Source organism: Thermobia domestica, chromosome 8, assembly GCF_964235325.1.
Source record: "Thermobia domestica chromosome 8, izTheDome1.hap1.1, whole genome shotgun sequence".
Taxonomy (NCBI): domain Eukaryota; kingdom Metazoa; phylum Arthropoda; class Insecta; order Zygentoma; family Lepismatidae; genus Thermobia; species Thermobia domestica.
This window is the reverse complement of record NC_137461.1, coordinates 232,549,354-232,572,231: the sequence shown is the minus strand read 5'-3', so window position 1 is coordinate 232,572,231 and position 22,878 is coordinate 232,549,354. Positions and strand designations below refer to the sequence as shown.

The 22,878-nt window shown below is 35.3% G+C and overlaps 2 protein-coding genes across 6 annotated transcripts in view; one reads left to right on the top strand and one right to left on the bottom strand.

Moving 5' to 3' along the window:
• LOC145693489 (uncharacterized) overlaps window positions 1-22,356 on the bottom strand; it is a 156,407-nt gene extending 134,051 nt beyond the window's left edge. For 2 of the 4 annotated variants that reach the window (XM_081769532.1, XM_081769535.1), the window contains exon 1: window positions 22,286-22,356. In XM_081769532.1, coding sequence (XP_081625658.1) covers window positions 22,286-22,347 — 62 coding nt within the window. In that variant the 5' untranslated portion in view covers window positions 22,348-22,356. Of the gene's footprint in view, window positions 1-3,490; window positions 3,590-19,880; window positions 19,977-22,285 lie in introns of those variants that run through there. The other 2 variants (XM_081769533.1, XM_081769534.1) reach the window with 2 other exon arrangements.
• Window positions 13,861-22,878, top strand: part of LOC145693488 (protein-glucosylgalactosylhydroxylysine glucosidase-like) — a 124,880-nt gene continuing 115,862 nt past the window's right edge. For both annotated transcript variants that reach the window (XM_081769531.1, XM_081769530.1), the window contains exon 1: window positions 13,861-15,237. The gene's annotated coding sequence lies outside the window, so the exon portion shown is untranslated. The remainder of the gene's footprint in view (window positions 15,238-22,878) is intronic.

Here is a 22,878-nt window from a genome sequence, read left to right as displayed (position 1 = left end):
ACGAGCAGAAACAACACGGGCTTGAAGTGTCCCAAGAACTGTTTAATCAAGCAAAAATGAACTCAGATTTCTTGAATAGGGTAATAACAGGTGATAAATCATGGGTTTATGGGTATGACCCAGAAAAAGGCCCAATCTTCTCAGTGGAAGAGCCCAGATTCACCAAGACCAAAGAAAGCGCGATAAAGTAGGTCGAATGTGAAGGCAATGTTGGTGTTTTTTTTTTTTTTCGATTCTAAGGGTTTCGTGCATCATGAATATTCCCTCAGAGGAATACTACAAAAGTGTTCTTCAGCGTCTGCGCGAAACTGTGCGGCAGAAAAGGCCTGCTCTCTGGAAAGAAAAGAAGTGGATTCTCCACCACGACAATGCACCAGCGCATTGTTCGTTCTCGATCCAGGAATTTTTGGCCAAATTCAACATTCCTATACTTCCTCAACCCCCGTATTTCCCAGATTTGGCCCCGGCCGACTTCTACCTCTTTCCTAAATTAAAATTGTCATTGAAAGGGAAGAGATTTGACTTAATTGAGGACATTCAAGCAAATACGGAGAGAGTGCTTCACACCATCACGGAAAATAATTTTCAGGAATGCTTCCAGAAGTGGAAACACGGGACTATCGGAAACTATCCAATCACGCCTTATATATATATATATATATATATATATATATATATATATATATACAGTGCGTTCCACGAATAACACTAAAGCTCGTCTCCTGAAGAAACCACGGCAGATAGAAACATGGAACTTTTTGTAACCTTCAAGGGACATAAAAGAATCACATTTTGCTGATACTCTCCAGACGTGATAGAATCCTCCATGACGTGCGCTCAAGGGGGGTTACAGGGGATAAAACTACAAAATTTCAAATAGCAACCCCCACTGTGTGGTATCTCGTTTGAAAGGTAATTACGTGGAGAGACCAATTTTGAAAACTGAATGTCGCTAGCGTGTCCGTATCCAACATGGCGGCCATCTGTAAAGTACGGTTGAAGTATGTTCCACATGTTCATGATGCTCCCATAATCTACCCTTAAGCCAAGTGTTCGACAATAAATAAAGCTATGTCGTTACAACTTTCTCTTTAAAAAATATTCAATGTGTTTTCGTTCAGCAGTAATCTGAACTTCTTTAAAGAAGTGGAGCGAAAAGTACAAATGTAATGAAAGAGTTCCTAAAATTTTTAGTTTAAAATTGATTTTGAACTTATGAACAGTTAACCAATTAGATATTTGCATGCAAGGTAGAACGAACGTTCAAAAATACCTTTATAACATCTTTTGCTTCAAGGAATACGGAAATATAACTAGTCGAAGGTTACTTTTATTGTATTATTATTATTATTATTATTAATGATAATAATGATAATTTCCAAATTACTTTCGTGACCATTGCAATGGAAAAATGTCGGAAAAATATGAATGTCTGAGGTTAAAACAAGAAACAGGAAATTCTAACCTTTCTGTTCCATATACCATTTAACATATGGGTCTCAATATCGTGCACTCTTCGCTTTGTGAGCCACAGTATTTACATTTTTGCGACAAACCTTCAAAATCTGTCTTTTCTCTTAGCACCAGTAACACTATGACACTTTCAATTATATGTTCCAGTACAATTTCATTCAAGTGGAAAAATATACGGAAACAGAATGTTTCATGTCAAAAGGCTTTTACGTTGCATGTTCTAGTAATTTTATATAAGAAGTGTTTTTAAAGTAAAAAGAACTATAATTTAAAACATAAAGTTGTATGTCTAATAGAAAAATGCAAAACATTTCTTACGTTATAAAGCATAACTTTTTTTTCGGACAATAGAAACTTTTGCATGTACCTTTTAGCTCCATTAGAAAACGTAGAAGTACTTTGCATCTAAATATAAAATTTATTTCGATTATAAAAGAAACAACTCATGTTTTGAATACACCAAGAATATGACGAAATATGTGTCCTATCTATATATGTAACTCGAATGCATGTGCTTGTTCGATCACGCACGCTTCACTCAGATGCAAACATAAATTACGTCTAGAGAGGCTCATTGCGTAGTAAGAAAGATAAAACTAATAACTGACACGTGTTTCAAGTCAGCCACTACGGGTGATGACGCTATAATCTTTTTTAAAAGCCATTTAATGTTTCGAACTTACTTGTTAGTGGTTATACGATGCTTACGCGTGACAAGGCAAAGTTGTTAAGTTCTTTGCGTTTAAAATTACAAATTTTTCAAGCTACTTAACTGTAAATAATGTTTTTTTCTCTTTCTGGGTCAGGAACACATCAACGTGAGGGGTCCATCGGAAACGGAAATCTCGAACTGTGTAATTCGACAAACGTTTGTAAATTTTCTTAACAAAACAATGCTTGTTTTAGCAGATAAATCATTACGTAACATGAAGATTTGATTCTATACTTCAACTGTACTATTTCTTTTCTAACAAAAACATTTTTTTCTGAAAATATAAATGAAAATACTTAAAAATTATTTATCAAATATTATTTATTAAAAATTAATATTTGATATCAAAGCTCAAACACCTTACTTCATTGCTCTTCGCTTCCTTAATTGCCTCACGCATGTATGGCACAGGATTATGGGGCAAATGACTTGGCTTGATTTTCTGAGCTTCATCTCAAAATAAGGAAAATATGCTTTCTGAACAAATTCCAATATTTGTCAGCAACTTGTACTAATCATGTAAATAATACATTTGTAGCAGAATATATCAGTACTATTCACGTACTATCCTGCTGACATTTTACGAACAACACTTCGATAAACTCTTACAATAATGAAACAACGCCACTGACAACTCGAGTGAGGACCTAATTCCAGAATTTGCATGCATTAAATTGTAGACTTCCAATGCAATAACGAAACAGTGGTGTTCAAGAGCATTCTTGCTTTCTTCTACTCCACCTTACAAATGATGTTCCCTCATTTAGAAAAGACATTCTGTAACGTTGATTTTGCATCGGTTGCTAGTGGTAAATACTCTGGAGTAAGTTGGGGGGGGGGGTTGTATAATAAACACTGAGGGAGATTGAAAAATCGTATTTCATTTTCGGGTTTAGCAGTGCCAAATCACTAAAGGACACCTTCAGTTTCAAACTCCAGAACTCACGTGGATCTGCGATATGCACATTTTCAGTAGAAACAACTGTAACGCTTTCAAAAACACCTTATGAAAAGATATTATATGCGATGTTTTTGGTTTATTCGAAGTATGTATAACATAATGCATAACTACAGTGTTTTAAATTTGTTTCCGTGTTGATTTTTTAAGTTTTCTTAAGTGTATGCGCAAGTCAACAAGTATTGCTGTAACCTTGTATTTTTGGACATTATTTTAAGGTAACACAACGAGAAATATCAGACATGTCAGAAGAGTACGTTTATGTTCCTAATAGAAACTGATCGTTTCTTTCATATTCCCCACTTGAAATCAGTGTAATCATAGTTGAACAAAATTTATCACGATACCTTGTTTGTTCTACATTCCTGTCTCGCCCGCGGAGAGGTCTTCGAGGCTTCCAGCAGGAAGTAAGCTGATGTGTTCGGTTGTATACTGGAAACGAAGCCCTACATAACAAAATGGACAAAAACATCCAGTCAAAATCTCCTATTCTAATTTATGTATATAAAAATTAACATAAAATAGAACACAAAGAACATGATGAGAAAATGGGAATGTTTCATTATGAAACACAAACGAAAATTCGAATATCAACATGATAAAGACAAAACAATTGTTAAGTTTTCTTAATACATTCAAACTGACAAATCGTTAATTAAAAGTGAAAAGCTGAGGTGTGAAGTCTACTGAACTGGACGAACAATAGAAATTTACTTCACCGTTATTTTAACAGAATCCCTACTGACAATACAAATCTTTTCTGTAAAGACAAGTATGACTCGAAGAGATGAACAAAGAAAGGGTGGGGTCGAGTCTCTTTTAATTACTGCTCAATGTGATCGCTAAATTGAATACAAATGTAAGTAAAGGTGCATTTCGCCATGATAAAAAGTACTTTAGTGTTTCAAATAATAAGAAACGTACAAAGGTAGTGGGTATACTACAAGTAATCAAAGTTGACTCATACATCTAGGAACAGAATCACTGTTATATTTGTATTTTGAAATATATTCTAATTTCTTAGTTCAATATACTAAATAATTTCTTCTTCTAACACGGGAATTTACCTATAATGTAAGAGTTTAAACTCTTTAATCAGTGAACAAATTGCAGACGTGGAGAAATTATTAGCAATTTTAGAATTTTCAAATAAAAATTGATGAAAGTCACAAATTAAAGAAAGAATACGTGTGTAAACGTTTTAATATATGAATAATTTTGTATTCAACTACATTCTACGTACTGTTACAGCATTTCTATACTTTGTATGGAAACTCTTGACTTGACATAGTATTTGTTTTGGCATCTATTCTCTTAACGTACAACAAAAGTTCTTTATTTTTGAATCATTGTGCCATCACAACTTCTATCAGCTGGTTTCTTGAAGTTGGATACTGCTCCGTAACGTTTTTCTTCAGAAACTCTATAGGGTTCATATCTGGATTGTTTCCAGGCCAAGAAAGGACTCTGATGCCTTTCTGTTCCAAAGTTTTGTGACATGGTGCACCATCATGCATAAAAATCGAGTCCCCAGATGGTAAACATTCACGCAACTGTGGCAAAAGATGTTCTGTGACGAATTTTTATTTTGTCCTGCGTTCATGTTTCCTTCTACTACATAGAGACGTCCCGTTTCTTTCACACTAATGTAGCTCCATACCATCACTCGTGTTGGATATTTCACACTTTGTCTTACGCAATCTACCTTAAAGACTTCGCCTTCGGTTCTCCTCACATACTGAGAGTTCTCTTCTTCTACGAAAATTATGGTCTTTTCACTGAATACAACTTGTGGACAAATGACCAAGTTTTAATGACTTTAAAGTTACTAAAGTCCACCTGAATCACATAAAAATTCGTCCAGTTCCAAAAATACAGGCAACCTGTACATTTGCGATCTATCAAATCACACTCAAATGACAAATAAAATATCAACCTTTCTTTCCCTAATCACCTGTAGTCCAATTCTGGTGATCTCTGGCCCACTGATACCGTTTCTTCACCATCGCCGGAGTCAATTTTGGTTTCTTCCTCGGATGCCTAGCTTTCAGCCACTTCTCAAACAATCGGCGACGAACAGTTCTGGATGAACCATGGACACCAGCATTTGCGAGCATTCCCTGTAGTTGTGCAGAAGTTGCTCGACGATTTTTTTCTTAAGTCCCTTACCAGATAGTCTGTCTGCATAGGCTGATAGGGATGATTTTCGGTTGCAAGCACCTTTCCGTTTTCGTGAAAGTGCATTCCACGGCTTAAGTTTTGTGCAAATCTTGTAACATACAATGCACTGACCTCTACGTTTCTGATAATCTCCAACTTGAACATGCTTTTCAAGTTAAACAGAGTCCGAATTTTCGTTCGTTTCTTTGGTGACACATCTTTTCTCTTAGCCATTGCTCTAAAACTACAGTTCACAACGATTCAAAGAATCCTCTTCAGGCAAACATACAAAATCGCAATTGGACCATCCTACATGTACACAACACACTCGTAAATGAACCAGTGTTTCAGTAAGTCCTTTTTATATCAAGAAAGGCTTTTAACTGAACAATATCAGCGATTTTTTTCCCGGAAGATGAGTTTACTTGCCCCCTGCGCTTTTCCTCCATTCAAACATTCCTCGTCTGTAAACCATGTTCTCATGTTGCGTCAGATTTCTGGATGAATCATCACTCACCTGTCATGTAAGAATTCGTAAACAACTCATAAATGTCGCTCAGTGATAACATTGTCATATGGTGTCTCACAAATGACTAGCTCTCTTTAACAAAATTTAGGAAATACAATAAATGTACAAATTTGCACGAATTTCAAAAAATTGCTAATAATTTGTCCACGTCTGTATGCCCAGTTTAAAATTACATCTTTCCTCCTATGATCATCTTTCTCTCTTGTAGTAGTAGTACTAAAGTCATTCCTACGTGTTCACGAAAGCTTCATTGCACAATTGTATACATAATTGTGAAGTTAACTACTAAAATTGTTAAAATTTGCTTTAAATAAGTGAAGACTACAATCAAGACCGTCTTAACACATGCAAATTCACTTGATGCAGAACTGCATTCACTTAGACCCACGAGCTCCATGACTAAAAGTGTCTCATGCTAAGATGTGTATGTAAAAGTGACTTGCCATAAATAAATATTATTAGACTATACTAAACCATAAAAAAAGATTTGCCTCCTATGGAGGAGTGCCCTCCATACTTCCGGCAGAACTCTATCTCGACCTACAGCTTTCACTATTATCCATTTTCTTTAAACCTCTTGCTATTTCCTGTCCCTACTAATTAATATTCCTTGTCAGATTCCCGGTTAGATTCACAACAAGGGTCATTGTTCTACAGTATCAACTTTTAGTGTTACAAAGCAATTTGATTCTCTCTATTTTCTCGAAAATTACGCATGAGGTTGCATACTAACGCATATCAGTTTGTTCAGCATAATAAGACGTATTGATTAGTATATGCCTTACTTTTCGATAAATATTTTTCCGTTAAAGACTAATAGCCTACTATTGAAAAATTCACAGATGAAGAAAATGAAAATAAATGAAACGATTGGTAATACTTCTGAAAATATGCCCATAACGATACTAATTAAACAATGTTATATATGTGTTTCACTACATAGAGGTAGAATTTTGAAATCCAAATTTAGTTTAAAAAGAAAATAAGATGAGCAGAAACATTCCTGAGTGTTTTGTTAACAAATAGCAGCTTTTTCAGCATGCTCTACTGGCAGCATAAATTTTGCAAGCTTTCGCTTAATGCTACTTGAAGTTCGTAAGAAGGAACTCCATAATTTATGCCATTTGCCTAATATTACTAGGGTCATTAAGTCTAGGAGAGTTAGGTAGCAAGGTCATGTAATCAGAATGGAAGAAAGCAAATCGGAAAAAGATCATTAGGAAGACCTAGACGCAGATGGGAGGACAATATTACGATGAATCTCGCAGAAATAGGAATACAAAGTTAACTAAGGGCAGGAGTCAATGGAGAGCTTTCGTGAATGCGAATTGGAACCACCAGGTTTCATAAATCATAGAGTTGGTTAGTCTTAATTCGAGCATGTTTCCTCATCGTGTAGAAAATATTGGAGCTGAAAGAGCACCTCCATTAATTATTCATAAAATTACCCTTTCGTTTGTATGTTCTTTGCCTGTCCTCTCAGTTGTATATTAAGTTGTTGGTTACGGATGGTTAGTGGAAGTTTAGAGGGAAGTAATAGTGCGTTTGAAGAAGTATACATACCTAATGGTTTTGTAGTCCAGCGTATTCTTTTCTTAAATTTAGTAAAGAACGACTGTATACGAAGGAGGAGTATATCTTATATTTTTGAAAATGATCTAGCTTATATCCATACTCACACACACAAAAATAGCATTACATCACTGATTTTCCTCCTACTGAGGAACGCTTGCACCCATCCCAAATTGTTTGTTTCTGAGTCCAGTGTTTTGGGTATGGTGTTTCGCACCAAAAAATTAAAAATAAACAAATTATAAAATATAAAACCCTCTAAAAGCTACACGACGTTTCTATATTCTTATTTGTTTTGTTATAATTTAGATTCTTTATTTAGCTTCTGACGAAGAATTTGAAGCTTAAAATATATAAAACGATAATCATGCCTGTTGTTCTGTATGGTTGCGAAATATGGTCGCTTACTCTGAGGAAAGAACATAGACTGAAAAGTATTTGAGAACAAGATCATGAAACGAATATTCGGACCCAAGAGGAACTTGAATGGAGTAGGGCGGAAACTTCATAATGAGAAACGACATAATTTATACGGTTTACCAAACATTATTAGGGTCATCAAGTCGAGGAGTCTCAGGTGGACAGGTCATTTAGCCAGGATGGAAGAAAGTAGGAACGCTTTCAAAGTCTAAACTGGAAGCCCAATCGGTAAACGACCATTAGGAAGACCTAGGCACAGATGGGAGGACAATATTAAGATGGATCTCGCAGAGGTAGGAATACAAAATAGAAATTGGATGCAGTTGACTAAGGATAGAAGTCAGTGGAGAGCTTGTATATGAAAATGGCATTGAACCTCCGGGTTCCATAGACCATAGAGTTAGTTAGTTAGTTATTTAGCTTCTAGTTTCACTTTTTCATCATACGAGTCATCACGCACTTCGGTCGAAAATAATGTAATTTACTTCACTGCACATTCCTCTTCAGTTGGCCTCATACAGATCCTACAGTTAGTGTGAGTACGGTATTGCTAAAGGAGCATTGTTAAATCTCTTCTTGAATGAATGACCCACTTATTATCTATTACGGTAAAAAAAGAAAAAAAAACTTTCATTAACGTAAATATTCTCGTGAAAAGATCAAATATGATGAAAGTGAGACCAAAATTCAACATACTGGAGTGAATAATATTGGATATCGAAAAGACAAGTGTTGCGATTTCTGTAGTCTAATTTCTTGTAATTAAAAGAAACTGATATCGATAGTGCGGACGCTGATTCTAACCATTCAAATGGCATTAAAAACGCAAATTATTTTTGTAACAAAATGAAAAATAGTTATTACATACACAGCCGGACACGGTATGGACATCAGCATGTTATTTATTAATAATCGATCAAAGGGAAGGAAATAAATAAAAGAGACAAACAGACAGACAGAGAGAGAAACTACTGAAATTAGCTAGTAAATGTTGTTGGTGAAACTACTGAATGTTGATGGTGTTTTGTTGCACTGCAACATATATCTTTTAGAAATGACAAATGGTTAATCAATGATGATTAATGAAATATCTTTCACAGATAAATCTACATATTTATGATTCTGATTATTTTCGCCTATACGTTCAATAAATGTACGTATTTAAAATGCATTCTGTTACAATTTAATCTTATTTCCACTACAGTTTCTTAAATCCATGTATTCATTTAGAATTTTAACGGTACAGTGACAAAGAGTCGTGTTAGTTAAAATAATCACAGTTTAACCTTTAAACTACGGAGGTAAATTCTTTAACCTTTAAGCTACATTTAAAGCGTTTTCGTAAGGGTTTACAAATAAGTCCATTTCTTCACTTCTATTTATCAAAGACACATGAAACAAAACGTGTTACAAAAGTTATTATAGTACCATTTCGAAATCGAAATATCCATAGTTAAGGCAAGAAACAGGGTATTTTGAAAACAAAATATCCCGTAGTTTATAGGTTAATAGTTGCGTAGGTACTGATAAGTTTACGAAATCAGTTAACCACAGTTATCCTCAACTGTACGACTAGGAGCAGATTCAATGTCTGAAACTATATTTATTTCAGGCATATTTCTCTATTTCTTATTATTTTATTACTAGCAACATGACAGAATAACGTTTCAAACAATATTGCTAAAATTTCCCCTTACGCCTAAATTTTCTTCACTTTTTACGGGGGCGGATTGAGCATTAATATGTTTTCACTAATATATTCTGACAATCTAATTGCAACTTAAACTGTGCTTGTACTATTTTAATCTTTATTTTCTTCAAAATAGACAGCGATGAAACTGAATATGAAAATGTTTTCGTGTTCATTTTTAGGACAGGAACAATAAACACATTTAAATTTGAGTGTTAATATTAGTGTAACCGCACATTGGTTTGTGGAAAAGCACTAAACCTAATAATAATAATAATAATAATAATAATAATAATAATAATAATAATAATAATAATAATAATAATAATAATAAAGAACTGTATTAAAATATCAACCAGTATTCATACTAGGGATGGGCAAAACCGGTTTTTATAAAAACCGAAAAAAGGTTTTTATAAAAACCGAAACCCGAAAAACCGACATTTCGGTTTTCTCCAAAACCGGTTCGGTTTTCACCGAAACTGGTTTCGGTGAAAACCTTTCGAAAACACACAAAACTATTTCTGTGGAAATGGATTCGGTTTCCGGAGAACAACGAAATACCATTCTGGTCAGAAATAGAACAAATTTTGAAAAAAACCGGAATCGATTTTGAAGAAAACCGAAAACGGACCAGGTAAAAAAACGAACCGGTTTTGGAGAAAACCGATAAACCGAACCGGTTTTTCTAAAAACCGAAAACCGAAAAACCGGTTTTTGTGCCCACCACTAATTCATACTAGAAACAGACAAACAGAAACTACTAGAATAAAACAATACCAATCAACAGTAGAGCATTAGGCCGGACAATCAATGATAATATCAGATACCGGAATGACCAACAAGGTGTTAGGAAGAGGCACTTGAAACATCTAGTGTTGAAGAAATCACATAAAGAAGACACAGAAGTGCGCAATAACATGCAGAATTGTAAGAAACTTCAGACTGCAAACCGCAGAATAATGGGAAGATATACAGAGAAATAGTAACATATTTGGATGGCTTGTATATTACTATTGAGTTACTATATTATATTGTAAGAATCCGCTAGAAAAATGTATACACTGTTTAAAAAAAAACATATATATCATATTTCTTAATTTTTGTTCAAACTTGTATTACAAACCTTCAAGTAAGCATATGTTTACATTAGATGTTAAAAATGTTGGCCGTTGGCGGCCAAACACTAACAGAAGGACGAATGGTCGCTACAGCTACAGCGGTCAATGTATCAATGTAGACCTGGGTCGCGGTGACTCAGTGGTAGAGCGTTCACCTCTGGTGCTTGGGGTCCTGGGTTCGATCCCAAACCCCACCAAGTGAACTTTGTGGTGGTCAAACACCGTGTGCGTGGGTTTTCTCGGAGTTCTCCCATTTTCTTCATTCCACCATTTCATTCATTTCTCATAATCACCGTCTCCTTTAGCCTAACCGGCATAACCGTGGGACGTAAAACTCAAAGATTTAATTTCATTTTCATTTCATTTTTATCAATGGAGACCCATGCACATGCCTCTGTAATCTTATGGCGAAGGTTCTCAAGTATGCGCAGCTTACTTCGGTACACTTCATCTTTCACAGTTCTCCACAAGAAGAAGCCATGGGGTAAGATCTGGCGAACGGGGAGGGAACTCAATGGGCTCTCTTCGTCCAATCCAATGTCCCTGAAGATTGTCATCAGAAAAGCTCGTGCTTCTAGGTGGATAGTGGGATAGGGCCCCCGTCGTGTTGGTAGTAGACCTCATCGTCTCCATAAAGCACGCGTACATTTAGTAGAATTAATATACGTAACATTTGCAGGTGCGCTTCTCCAGTGACTGTATCATCAAACCCCGAGCTTTAAGTTCACACCAGACAGTAACCCTTGCTGGATTGACAGCCTTATCAACATAGATGTGCGGATTTTCCGGTGCCCAGTAGGCACAGTTATGTCGATTAAATGCTCCATTTAGTTTAAACTGGGTCTCATCAGACCACACTACCTTCGTCACAAACTGTTTATCGTTAGTTATCATTTGCTGATACCATTCACAAAATTGCATTCAACGATCGGGATCGTCATCATTAATGACAAGTAGTAATCGCGGAATATAACATTTCCACTTAGCGTTTTTCAATGACAATGGTGATTGCCAGCACTGTCAATGACATTACATGATTACAATGCCGACATTTGTTGGGCGAAAAACCATACTACAACATACTTAAATTTCAGAAGAACAATTGTCAATTCCAGTATCCTGATACAGGATGACAAAGAGTGTATACACTTTTCTGGCAGACTTTGTATATTGCCTGCTCACATGAGAGGTAAAGCAAATAATAATAATAAACCATCTGTAGTGTGTAGCGGGCCGAAGGTTCGGGCTCAACAACTAGTAAGACCAACGTAAACATTTAAGCCTTATGCCGTTCCTTAAGTCGAACGGAACGTAAAGGCACGAGAATGTGCACGTTGTTATGTGAGGGAACCTAGAACACCTCGAATCCGTTTCCCAACAAAGTTGTACTGTTAGCACGGTGAGGACCCAAGGAAATAAACTGCTTAACTGGCAACGTTTCTTTTCTCATTTAACATACGAAGGTGCCTTGATTGAGAAATCCAAACACAGAATTTTATTTCTCTAGATTTCGAGATATGAATATCTTATTATAATAACTGTAGTTCCCATCCGTTCTACTTTCTCATTTCGTTTTCTTTCCTTCTAGGTCAAATATACAGGAAGTAACAAAAGTAATGGCGAAAAATGAAACCACAAATTTCTGGCACCAAAACAATATGAAATATATGAAATATAGTCTGGAAATGGACAGAGACGGAGCTAGATAGTTTCGAATGTGGGTGAAAAGGAATCTCACACCTGCCAGTAGAAAAATGATAGGAGCTGGAAAGCGGGTTCAGAAAGACATAAAAATAATATCGGTTTGACATAACTACGCCAGAGATTGTCCATACGTCATGTAGGGATTCACTGAATATCTGTACGGCAGGGTAATGAAACGGCGCGGTAAAGATGGAAACCATACAGAAAAAAAGTTGTTATCAATGACACGATTGCATGCTGTAAACGACACATGAACTGTGTTTTAATTCAATTTACATATTTAAATTTTGCGTGAATATATGAATAATTTTGCCATTTAATTAGTGATTTGCATATTAAGTTTAATAGAATTAGCATACGTATCAGCGGGAGCATGTATCTTTTATTGGTATTTCTATGTATTTATATTGTGTATGTCGATTATGTAAATGAGCATTGAGTGACAACCGTATGAGACATCAGATTGGAGCAATGATATTAGAATATAATTTAATATTGACTTCGAAGAAAACAGAAAACTCTATAGTTTAGATACGATATTTTGCTGGCAGAGAAGCAGTGAAGGCTCACAGAGAAAAAAAAAACTTTAAAGATAGCTTGTGTTCCTAACGGAGTCTTGGTCTCCCACGTCGTGAGAAAATATCAGAAACAAGGTAACCATCTCTATATGGGTGGAATACCTATGAGCTCCAGTTGTCACATGTATGGATAGCTGGTATCACTTCCTAGTGTATTTGTAGGTAGGAGCATACCCTGCCAATATAGCGACACAGAGTCCATGAATACAATGCTTTCAAAATCATAAAATTTTTAGCATGTCTATGAGAGAATCCCGAATACAAAGAGGTGCTATTTTTTTTAGACACGCCTACTTTTGGCATGTTAGGCTCTGAAAGCGTCGTTTGGTCAACGGACTAGCGTCAGAGAAAGGGAAGTTGACAAATTCAAAATTGTGGACGAGTCCACTTAAGTTTTAGTGGTAGACGTCGAGAACTCTGTTTCTCGTAGTACAGTGACATCCGCTACATGTCTCTGCTAAAAGATTGTTTCTTCTGCTCCGCTGATAATAGTATGTGCGATGTAATGTAATTTTGTGATGTAAATAAACTTTCTGGGTGTTCCCGTAGTTGTAGATATATAGTAGCTCGATATATATTTTGTTTACAACATATGGCTTGTACTAATGACAGTTATAGACCTAGCTGATGGTTGTGGAAGGAATTCAGAAGACGAACACACACCTCAGTTTTGTTTTTGTTTTTTTTAAACCTTGTCAAAAGTCATTACTGTTAGCAGAGAGAAGGGAATTCTCAAAATGATTCTATATTGCTTATTTTTATGTGTTAGGCTACGTCAGCCTCATTCAGGGTTCATTTTATATATTAGTATTTTTGTATAGTTCATTTAATTTGTGTCATTAATATGATCAATCAAAGTATAAACCATATCCTTCAATGCATCTGTTTCAGAGAATTGCAATATTCAATGTCACTTGGACAAGCAGTTACGGGGGTCGCCACTAGGTGGGACTACTTGTCAAGTTGTGTAGGTTAACTTGTCAAGTGATCAAATGAGAATAATTTTGTTGTTTATTTTAATTTTTCTAACTATATTCAGCACTGTGTTAGTGAGTGTGATATACAAACTGAAAGCTTGTTTAATAAGCTGTCTAACTCACATAGTGACTGTAAACGATGTCATTGAAGTGAAATATAAAGTGCAAAAGCATTTGAAAAAGTGTTGTGTATTGAAATATTTAGGTCATGGAAGGCCTACAGGTGAGTGACATGCCTCTCACCCCTATTTTGGGTGAAGCGTGCTAAAGTGGATTGGCCCAACCCAAAAGTTGGGGCGAACAATGAACTGTGAGGGAAATATAACATTACGGGAGACAGTCAGAAAGGCAGTTGCTTCTTAGATCGGGAATCGTGTACGTCAGACACGAAGTTCGGAGTGAGTGTTCTAACCGTCTGTACTGAAAGTTATCATCGACACTTGTTGTGTTCAAACATTTATCGAACATGTCAGTGAGATAGTTTTAAAACATATACATAGTGTGTGCGATATATAAAATGTGCACTAAGTACTCATTTACCACTATTGCATCTTCGTAACGCTGAACTCATATTCTTTTGGTAGAATGAGAGCGTAGAAGGAACGAGTAACATTTATAAAAGTGCGGCTTGCGAACTTGACTGCAAAGTTATTTGTTATTTATTTTACTAAGTGCACCATGTTCGAAGTATTGCTAGTGTGAAGAGACAATGCTTTCACCTATATTTGTGAAGTGCTTCACACAAGTTTAACTTTTGACGTTTTACGTCATACGCCGTAAGTGAATACAAGAGACTGAGCTTTATGCTTGTATAACTTAGGCGCGGTTAGTACAATATAACTCCAGTGCTCCATAGAATGACTGACTAGGGTGAACTTTCAGACACAATTCAGTTAGTCAAGATTGCCGACATGCAGAGGAATACACACAGAACCGCAGCAAATGCAGCAGAACTCCAGAGTTAGAGGGAGAACGTCCTGTAGGAGAGTGTAGCAGCACGACGGGAGAAGACAGAGAATGGTCGCCGGAAACGGAAGAAACACGACAAGGAGGTGTATAACGTGGTAAAAAGGGAGAGACACTGCAAGTAAGAAGTTAACGGCGAAATGAACAAAACGTGCACGAACTATTAAACAAAATGAGAGCTCAGAGCGTGTGATATAAAATTTTCAGAGAAAATAATTTTATTAAAAAAAATTTTTTTTTTCTCTCAGGTCTCATTGAGAGACCATGCGCGCGCGTGTGCTTCTGTAAATTTCAATAGTATGTGCATTGAAGTGGTGCATTAAATGGATATCACTGGAAATTTGAACTTCTGTATTGTTTGCAGTATTGGCCGAGAGGTATGTGTTACCCTTTAGTCCTTTTGTTTCTTTTTCAGGCCAGAAGCTGGGTTTGTGAATGGATCATGAAGGCGATATGCGTATTTTGGGTATCTTTCTCATGCAGGATGGGTGTTAAAACCACAAAGTGCTTGAAAATTAGAGTTTCATGCTAATAATAACCTTGTTTTACTTTTCAAAATTTTCATTTAATTAAATTACAGACTCTACCGACTGAACTGATTTAGTTAATTAACTTTGTAGCTGGAGGTTGCATTAATTTAAAGTAATTTTGACAGTAAATCTAACGTCTCCTCCCACATTTGCATTTTATCATTTTAATTAATTTTGATAATTTTATTCATATTATGCAATCTCACTTCCTCCCGCTCACAATGCACATGTACAATGGGAGTCAAAGATAAGTGCATTTAGCTTGGTAGCATAATCTCAGGTGGCAATGGAAAGCAATATACCAGATAGAAACACTCTGAGAGAGGGTAGAAATAAGAACAAGTGTAACTAGTCTTGTCATGTAATGAAATAATAGGTAGAATACACAACGAGCTACTGCATTTGTAACGTAGTATCTTACACAGAATAGCACTACAAACTTCTAGGTCATACGTGCCAACAATAAACGTACCTACAGAAGATGCTCGGAGTGCTGTTCTTCCACATCTGTGCAACGTGCTAATCCTGAGTTTCGAATTCACTGTTCCACCACTCCCGGTGTGTTGTGTAACTGTTCGCACGCATCTTCAATGCGGTTTTGTAAATTGGCAAGTTCCTTTCCCTAAGTGTGAAGTTCCTTTCCCCCTACATTCGAAGCTGTCTATCTCCACCCCTGTCCACTTCCGGACCGTATGTCATATAAACTTTTCTCTTGTTTTACTGTCAGGAATCTGTGTTTCACTTCTCCACATTACTTTTGGAACACCCTGTATATATATATATATAAAAACTGGGAAGACGTGTCTTATTTTAAATGAGAAATTCATATACTAAATTTTATGTTTCTAACATTCAGAAACCCCGAGATGTGAACAATTTCACATAATAATTGCCACCCTTCTTTCCTCCCTTTCTATCGAATTTCTAAAAGAAAAAAAAAAGGTCTTCACTTCTAAAAGAAAAATCAAAAATGTTCAAACACGCCTTTAATTATTTTAAGTTAAAAACCTAAGCGTTAATTTTAATGCTTCTAATCTTAAGAGTTTTGAGATTTGGCCACTTTATTTTAATAATTACAATTCCCACACATTTATCCATTTTTTTTCTTCTAGACGGAAATACATACATACATACATATATATATATAAATGCTGACACATCTTTAACTATTTTAAATGACAATCTAAATAGCAAATATCCTGGACTAAATCCTAACAAGGTTCTAGATATGACCATCCAATTATAACCTCACCGTTTCCCCTTTTTCCTTTCCTTCTAGGGTAAATATAAAACATGGTGAAATACCTATCTAATTATTGTATTTTAAATGGTTAGATACGTATTTCACCGAACTTCATGTGTTAACGTTAAGAGATTCCAAGATATGGGCCCCTTATTATAATAATTGTAATTCCCACTCTTTTCTCTTTACATATTCTTCTCTTCCTTTGTACAAAAAATATCAAAAACACAGAAAAACGTGTCTAATTATTTTAAATGAAAAGTTCATATGTCAAATTTCATGTCTTTATCTTCAAGACATGCATATATATATATATGGACATTTTAAGATAATAATTGCAACCCCTTTTTCTCCCATAGCCGTCAAATTTCCAAATCCTTCTTTAGTGAGATATTACATCACAAACCCTATGTCCTGTTAAAATTTCAAGTTTCTAGCTTAAGAGATCTAATCACTGCGAAATTAAAATACCGATAATTTTACAATAATTATGTGATATCTTCAAATAGATATAAGATAATCAAAATGTGGAACAAAAGAGCCCTAGACAATATTATTTTGCACGAGATACCGTTATCACGAATCACCTAGAAGTATTCCGTTTGCAGCCATTTAGAAACGCGAAAGTAAATGCCGATTTTCTAAATGGCTAGAAATCGAAAGCAAATAAATGAGTCGTGATAACTGTATCTCGTGTAAAATAATATTGTCTAGGAAACTCTTGTACCACTTTTCAATTATATTTTATCTATTTGAAGATATCACTTAATTACTGTAAAATTAGCGGTATTTTAATTTCGCTGTGATGGGGCCTCTTAAGGAGTTTGGCCTAGGCATTGATCAAGCAATCAGTCAGTCAGTCAGGACTTTGCATAAACATTATTCTTCCAGAGCAACGTAGCTAGTAGTTTGGGAGACCCGGGTTCGATTCCCGGTGGGAGCTTATGTGGTTCGGGTTCCACGTTAATCTATAGGTCCATGTCTCACAAAGCCTCGCTGCTGAAAAGGACGTTAAACTCAAAATGAACTCAACTCAACAAGTAGCTAGTAGTTATGGATTTTAGCTGACGCGTTTATCAGTCAATTCAACGTTTAGTCGCAAGATAATTTTAGTTGATGAAAGAGTAAATGGAAGTTTACGAGTAATGCCAACGAATTCTTCAATTAAGAATGGAATGGCCAATGAAAAACGCTGAAACAGACGATTAACCAATCAATATATCGCAAACAATTCCCAAATACTGTACTACGAAAATGGCTGCTATTATTATTATTATAACTTCAATCTACTTTCATTAAGTTCATTAAGACAATCTGTTTCAAATTGTCTTGCGAGTGAATTGTGAAATTCATGGATAAGACGCTTCTTATTTGTATATAAAGTTCAAAAGAAATTCCTAAGAATTATGTACCCATTGTGCGATTTATTTGTACATTCGACGGATCGAGAGTCAAAAGTCATCGTTCTATCAACATGGTGTCATCAATAGCTTAAAACCTGAAAATGCTGAAGAAACGGACTTGTGAGTCTCCAACAAAATAGAAAGTCAATGTTTATCCTTCCGTGAAAAATTACTTTTGTATTCTCCAAGATATCACTGTTGTTTATATGGTTTGTAAGTTCGTTTAATCACTTCTTGTATTCGTTAATATACACTTATTATCGAAGACAAAATTCTGATTTTCTAGTATATAAATTTACCAGTAAGTAGAAGTAGTTTTCCAACTTCGAAGTCTATGAAAGTGGGGAATCCATTTGTGTTTGACTCAGCTGAAAAATATAGACTCAATGTGCTTTTATTTCCGGACTCCTGTAATATATTAAATATGAAATACTTGCCCATTTTAAGTATTAAATCGGAAATAATCTTGAACATTATTGTACGTATAATTTATGTGTTACATTTCTTTAGACTGTCTGATCTATAGAGTTTAATTTGATGTTCTGAATTTTAAAGAGTCCATACTTACTGATAGAACCTCATTAAAGAGCAGCCAGTAAGGTAAGAATTCACGGATCTAGTTCAAAGTTGTTACACAATAAGACGATTGTAGTACGTCGTAGTAATCCCAACATCACATCTCTAGGATATTTCAAACATGTTATACAGGGTATCTAAAACATATGATATTTTAATACCATGTGTAAACATCTCAAACTGGTGTACGGGAAGCAGATGGAATTTCAGATTCTGAATGACTATCTGGGTTTGGTATTCCATGTCTAGTGTAGGTTTTAGCGTAGTTAGAAACTGATTATTGCCAGATGCTGACTGGAAGCTAGACGATGAGTCACCATGTCTCATACGTACTCTATAGGAGTTAGATTCAGAGACCGAACAACTTTGGATAGAAGATATAAAATGAGACTGAGTAGTATAGAGACGAAATTTATTCTGTTGGAAAATATGTCCTCCAGAGTGTCCAATTAAGTCGGAGGACACGGTTCACGACATCACCAATAAGCGACATTTTCATCGTAATCTTATGAATGAAAACTAAAAGCTACTGGGATATATAGCTTACGTCCTAGTTATATAACGTTCACCTTAGAGAATGCAAAATGTGGATTCTGCATGTCAACAGCGAAAACCGTCTGGAAGTTCTCGAACAGACATGCACAATCCGCCATTGTATTCGAAATAGAAACGACCCTCATCGCTGAATACGCTCGAAGTCGCTTAATTGTGTAATAGTGTTTACTGACTTCATTCCGGAATTCTAGAAATAGACTGTGGTCCACACAGGGCCCATATCCAGGGGGTCTAGGGGGCGAGCCCCAATAAATTTTTACTGGTCCCCCTAAAATTTTCACGATAGGCTTGAAAATTAACTATAATATGGTGATGAACTACAATATGGTTGGATAGGGCCCCCTCTAACTTCTACCGCCCCCCTACATTTTTGGGCTGGCTACCGGCCCGAGTCTACACACAATAGATTCGCTCACAAAACTATGCTTATCATATTGCTTGATTGTTTTCAAACAACTAGCAACATGATCGCCTTAATAACTACGACCAACTGTTCTCTTCGCTACCCGTTGTGCTGGTGCATTCAAAATAAGATCAGCATGGCCTCTATAGGTACACATTCCGTGGTGTAAATTTCGCTCAAGTTCGTACAATGTATACAAGTTATTCTTAAATACGTTTTCAACAACTTGATTAAGTCTTGTGATAGAATATTGTAATTTAGAAAGATAAATAGATAATAAATAAAATAGGTAGGAAAGAGGAACACTTACGTACAACAGAGACCAAAAATAAAAATCAGACAACTTGACGATAGACGAGCGTTCATGACTAAAATTTAAATTATGTATCAACTGCTGCTATTCCACAAATATGATGTACTATACAGTAAATAAAATACCGTATTATAAATATTATTATATAGACTATAACTATTATTATTATATTAGTATTATAAATATTTATACTGTACCGTATTATAAATAGTAAAACACATGCTTGCGAAAGTATATATAATTAATTTCTTTTTAAAAATATTTAAAAATTATGAAAACTTATTATACGTTATTCCATTTTGAAACATTGAATATTGTTGATTAATTATTATTTCTCTAGAAGTAATTAACTTTCAATTGTTTTGAATCTGTGTGCTACTTACATTATTTATGGTTTATGTTTTCTTGTAGTTTTGATTTAATACATTTACATTGTCTTTGAATATTTATTTTATGTATTACATTTGAATCTCTGAAACGTTCCTACATAAAAAATATAACACTCTAACCGTTAACGTATAATTGCTTCAACAAATTATAAACACGCATTCCGACGGAAGAAGGTCATATTGTACACTCAAGCACTTACCGCTTATAGAAGAAATTAAGAACTTTAATTCGATTAACATCATATATTAGGTGACGCAATTGAAAGTCAAATTAAATAAACTTATTTTATGATATACCTACGCAGCTCAATAAGTACAACGTTAAAGTTCCACTCACCTTCAACCACCATAATTGAAGCCGATAGACTCGTTAAAGGAATAGTTATTTGAAAGATATTTACTCTGATTTTAAACGTGCTTATTATTATAATCATCTAACTTTCGCGAAGGGGTAAAGGATCGAGCGGCCCTCGGTTGCATAGTCAGTCCTTCTCCCCGACTGCCACCCAGACATGCTGTATTTTAAGGCAGGTCTAGTAATATAAAATAATAATTTTTCGCGAAACTAACTGCTCGCTAAAAATTTCTTTTTTTCTTTTGCCCAGCAGTTTCGGGTTCAATTCCCGGTGGGGGCACTAGGTCGAAAAGTGTTAAAGCTTTTTCAGGCTAGCCACGCTGAGTGAGGTTTCCTTGGGTTTTCCTCATTCACATCATGCAAATCCTGAGATGGTACCTAATATATAGTCCCATGCTGCTTCATTTCTTCTCCAATCCTTTCTCCCTTCCCTTTCCTGGGATAATTTGATAGTCGAGGTACGTCATCCCTCATATACGTGACGGGCTAAATGGTCATAGATGCCAACAGCCCAGAAATCTAATTTCTAATCTTAATCCACTTGGCCCCATCCCGCCATGAAATTAAGGCTAGGTCGTCACTGGTATGGAATATTTAAGAACTTGAATACCTAACAGGACTCTAGTACCATTTGGCTACAATATGAGTTAGAAAGTTTAGTCATAAAATGAAGGCTCACTTCGTGCACTGTGTAATTTCTAATCTTTGTTTCCTGACATAATTACGGTCTCTGCGCTTAACAAACGAGCAAACTTTATAAAGGTAGATGCTGAGTACTTCCAATTATATGCTCATAGCCAAACCCCTCTATAAAAATTGTTGTGGAAGTACCTTAGTATTCTGAAACATGGATTATTAAATAGTGCATATACTAGTTCCTAAGTGAAGTCTTGACCTGAACGTGGTAGGTCTCATAGTTTTGAAGCTATGGATCTTTAAAGTTATTTTTTTTCATGTTTTTGGAAGTCTATAACTCCGAAAGGAAGCATTTGCGCATCCAGGTTGGTCTATACTTTTTGTCTTATCTTGGTGTCAGTAATCTCCTCCCAAACGTTGTAGGTGTTGTATTGAAACACCCTGTATATATAATGATCGAAAATGAGCGATATCAGAGATCGCTTAAGTAATAGTAGAAAGTAACTGACGAAAGGAATATATTACTATTTTTCTTATTTTAACCCAGGAAAGCGGGTAATTGATGCTACTACATTAATAATTGTCATTACATTTTTGTCGCTTTGCTTTTTATAATCATACTCATTTGTGATATACAAAAATTATTTGTATTTATTATTTCATGTCCACGTAAAATAGTAAAAATTATATTATTATTATTATCTTTCTTTGCTGAGAAACACGTTACACAAAAGCATAAATTATGAAAATTATAACTAGTTTCAAAGTTGATTACGCAAAAAAATCAAGAAAGGAAAATAACAGAAGAACACTCTTCCGTATATCACATCATATCAAATACATAACAATATATACTTGCCTTTATCAATTCGACTGTATTAATCTAGGTTTATACTCAAAATGCTAAATTCGATTCTTTTTTTGTGTGTTTCGTAGACTGATCAAGTTTTGTATTAGAAAAAAAAATGTTTTAGAAGTTAAAAAACCAATAAATGTAATGAGTAGCAAAGAGGAACACTTACGTAGAACAAAGAACAAAAATGAAAATAATACAACTTGACGATAGGCGAGCGTTCATGACCATACACACAATATTTTGAGTTTCAGCAACTACTGCTTGAGTTTCACCAACTTTCAATCCTTCAAATCACGTTATGGAGTTCGTTGGGTAGTTAAAGAAAATAAACAAAGACGGTTTATTAAAGAAAGAAAGAATAAAAAAAGAGAGAGAAATGATGACGTAACGACCTAAATGATTTTAACATTCAAAGATCTTGAAACTGCTAACCCACTCAAAGAGCTGTTACGCAGATGTCCTATTAAGGTTCAAATGAGGTTAATGTTACAAAATGATGCTAGTTTCTTAGGCTTCATATAGTGGTAACTGTTCGTATTCGCATTATTAAAGGTTATACGTCAGAACAGCGACGCAAAAACAAGGTAGATAAACACCAATGGCCAATAACAAATAATGTTGAACTCAGTGCCGCTGTCAAAGGGAATTGGGATCTCAGGGGAGCGAGACATAAAATCATTCACTGTCAGTAATTATTATCTATATACCTTTCGCAAATATTTACTAAGGAATTACTATCCCGATAAACGGCACAAAGGA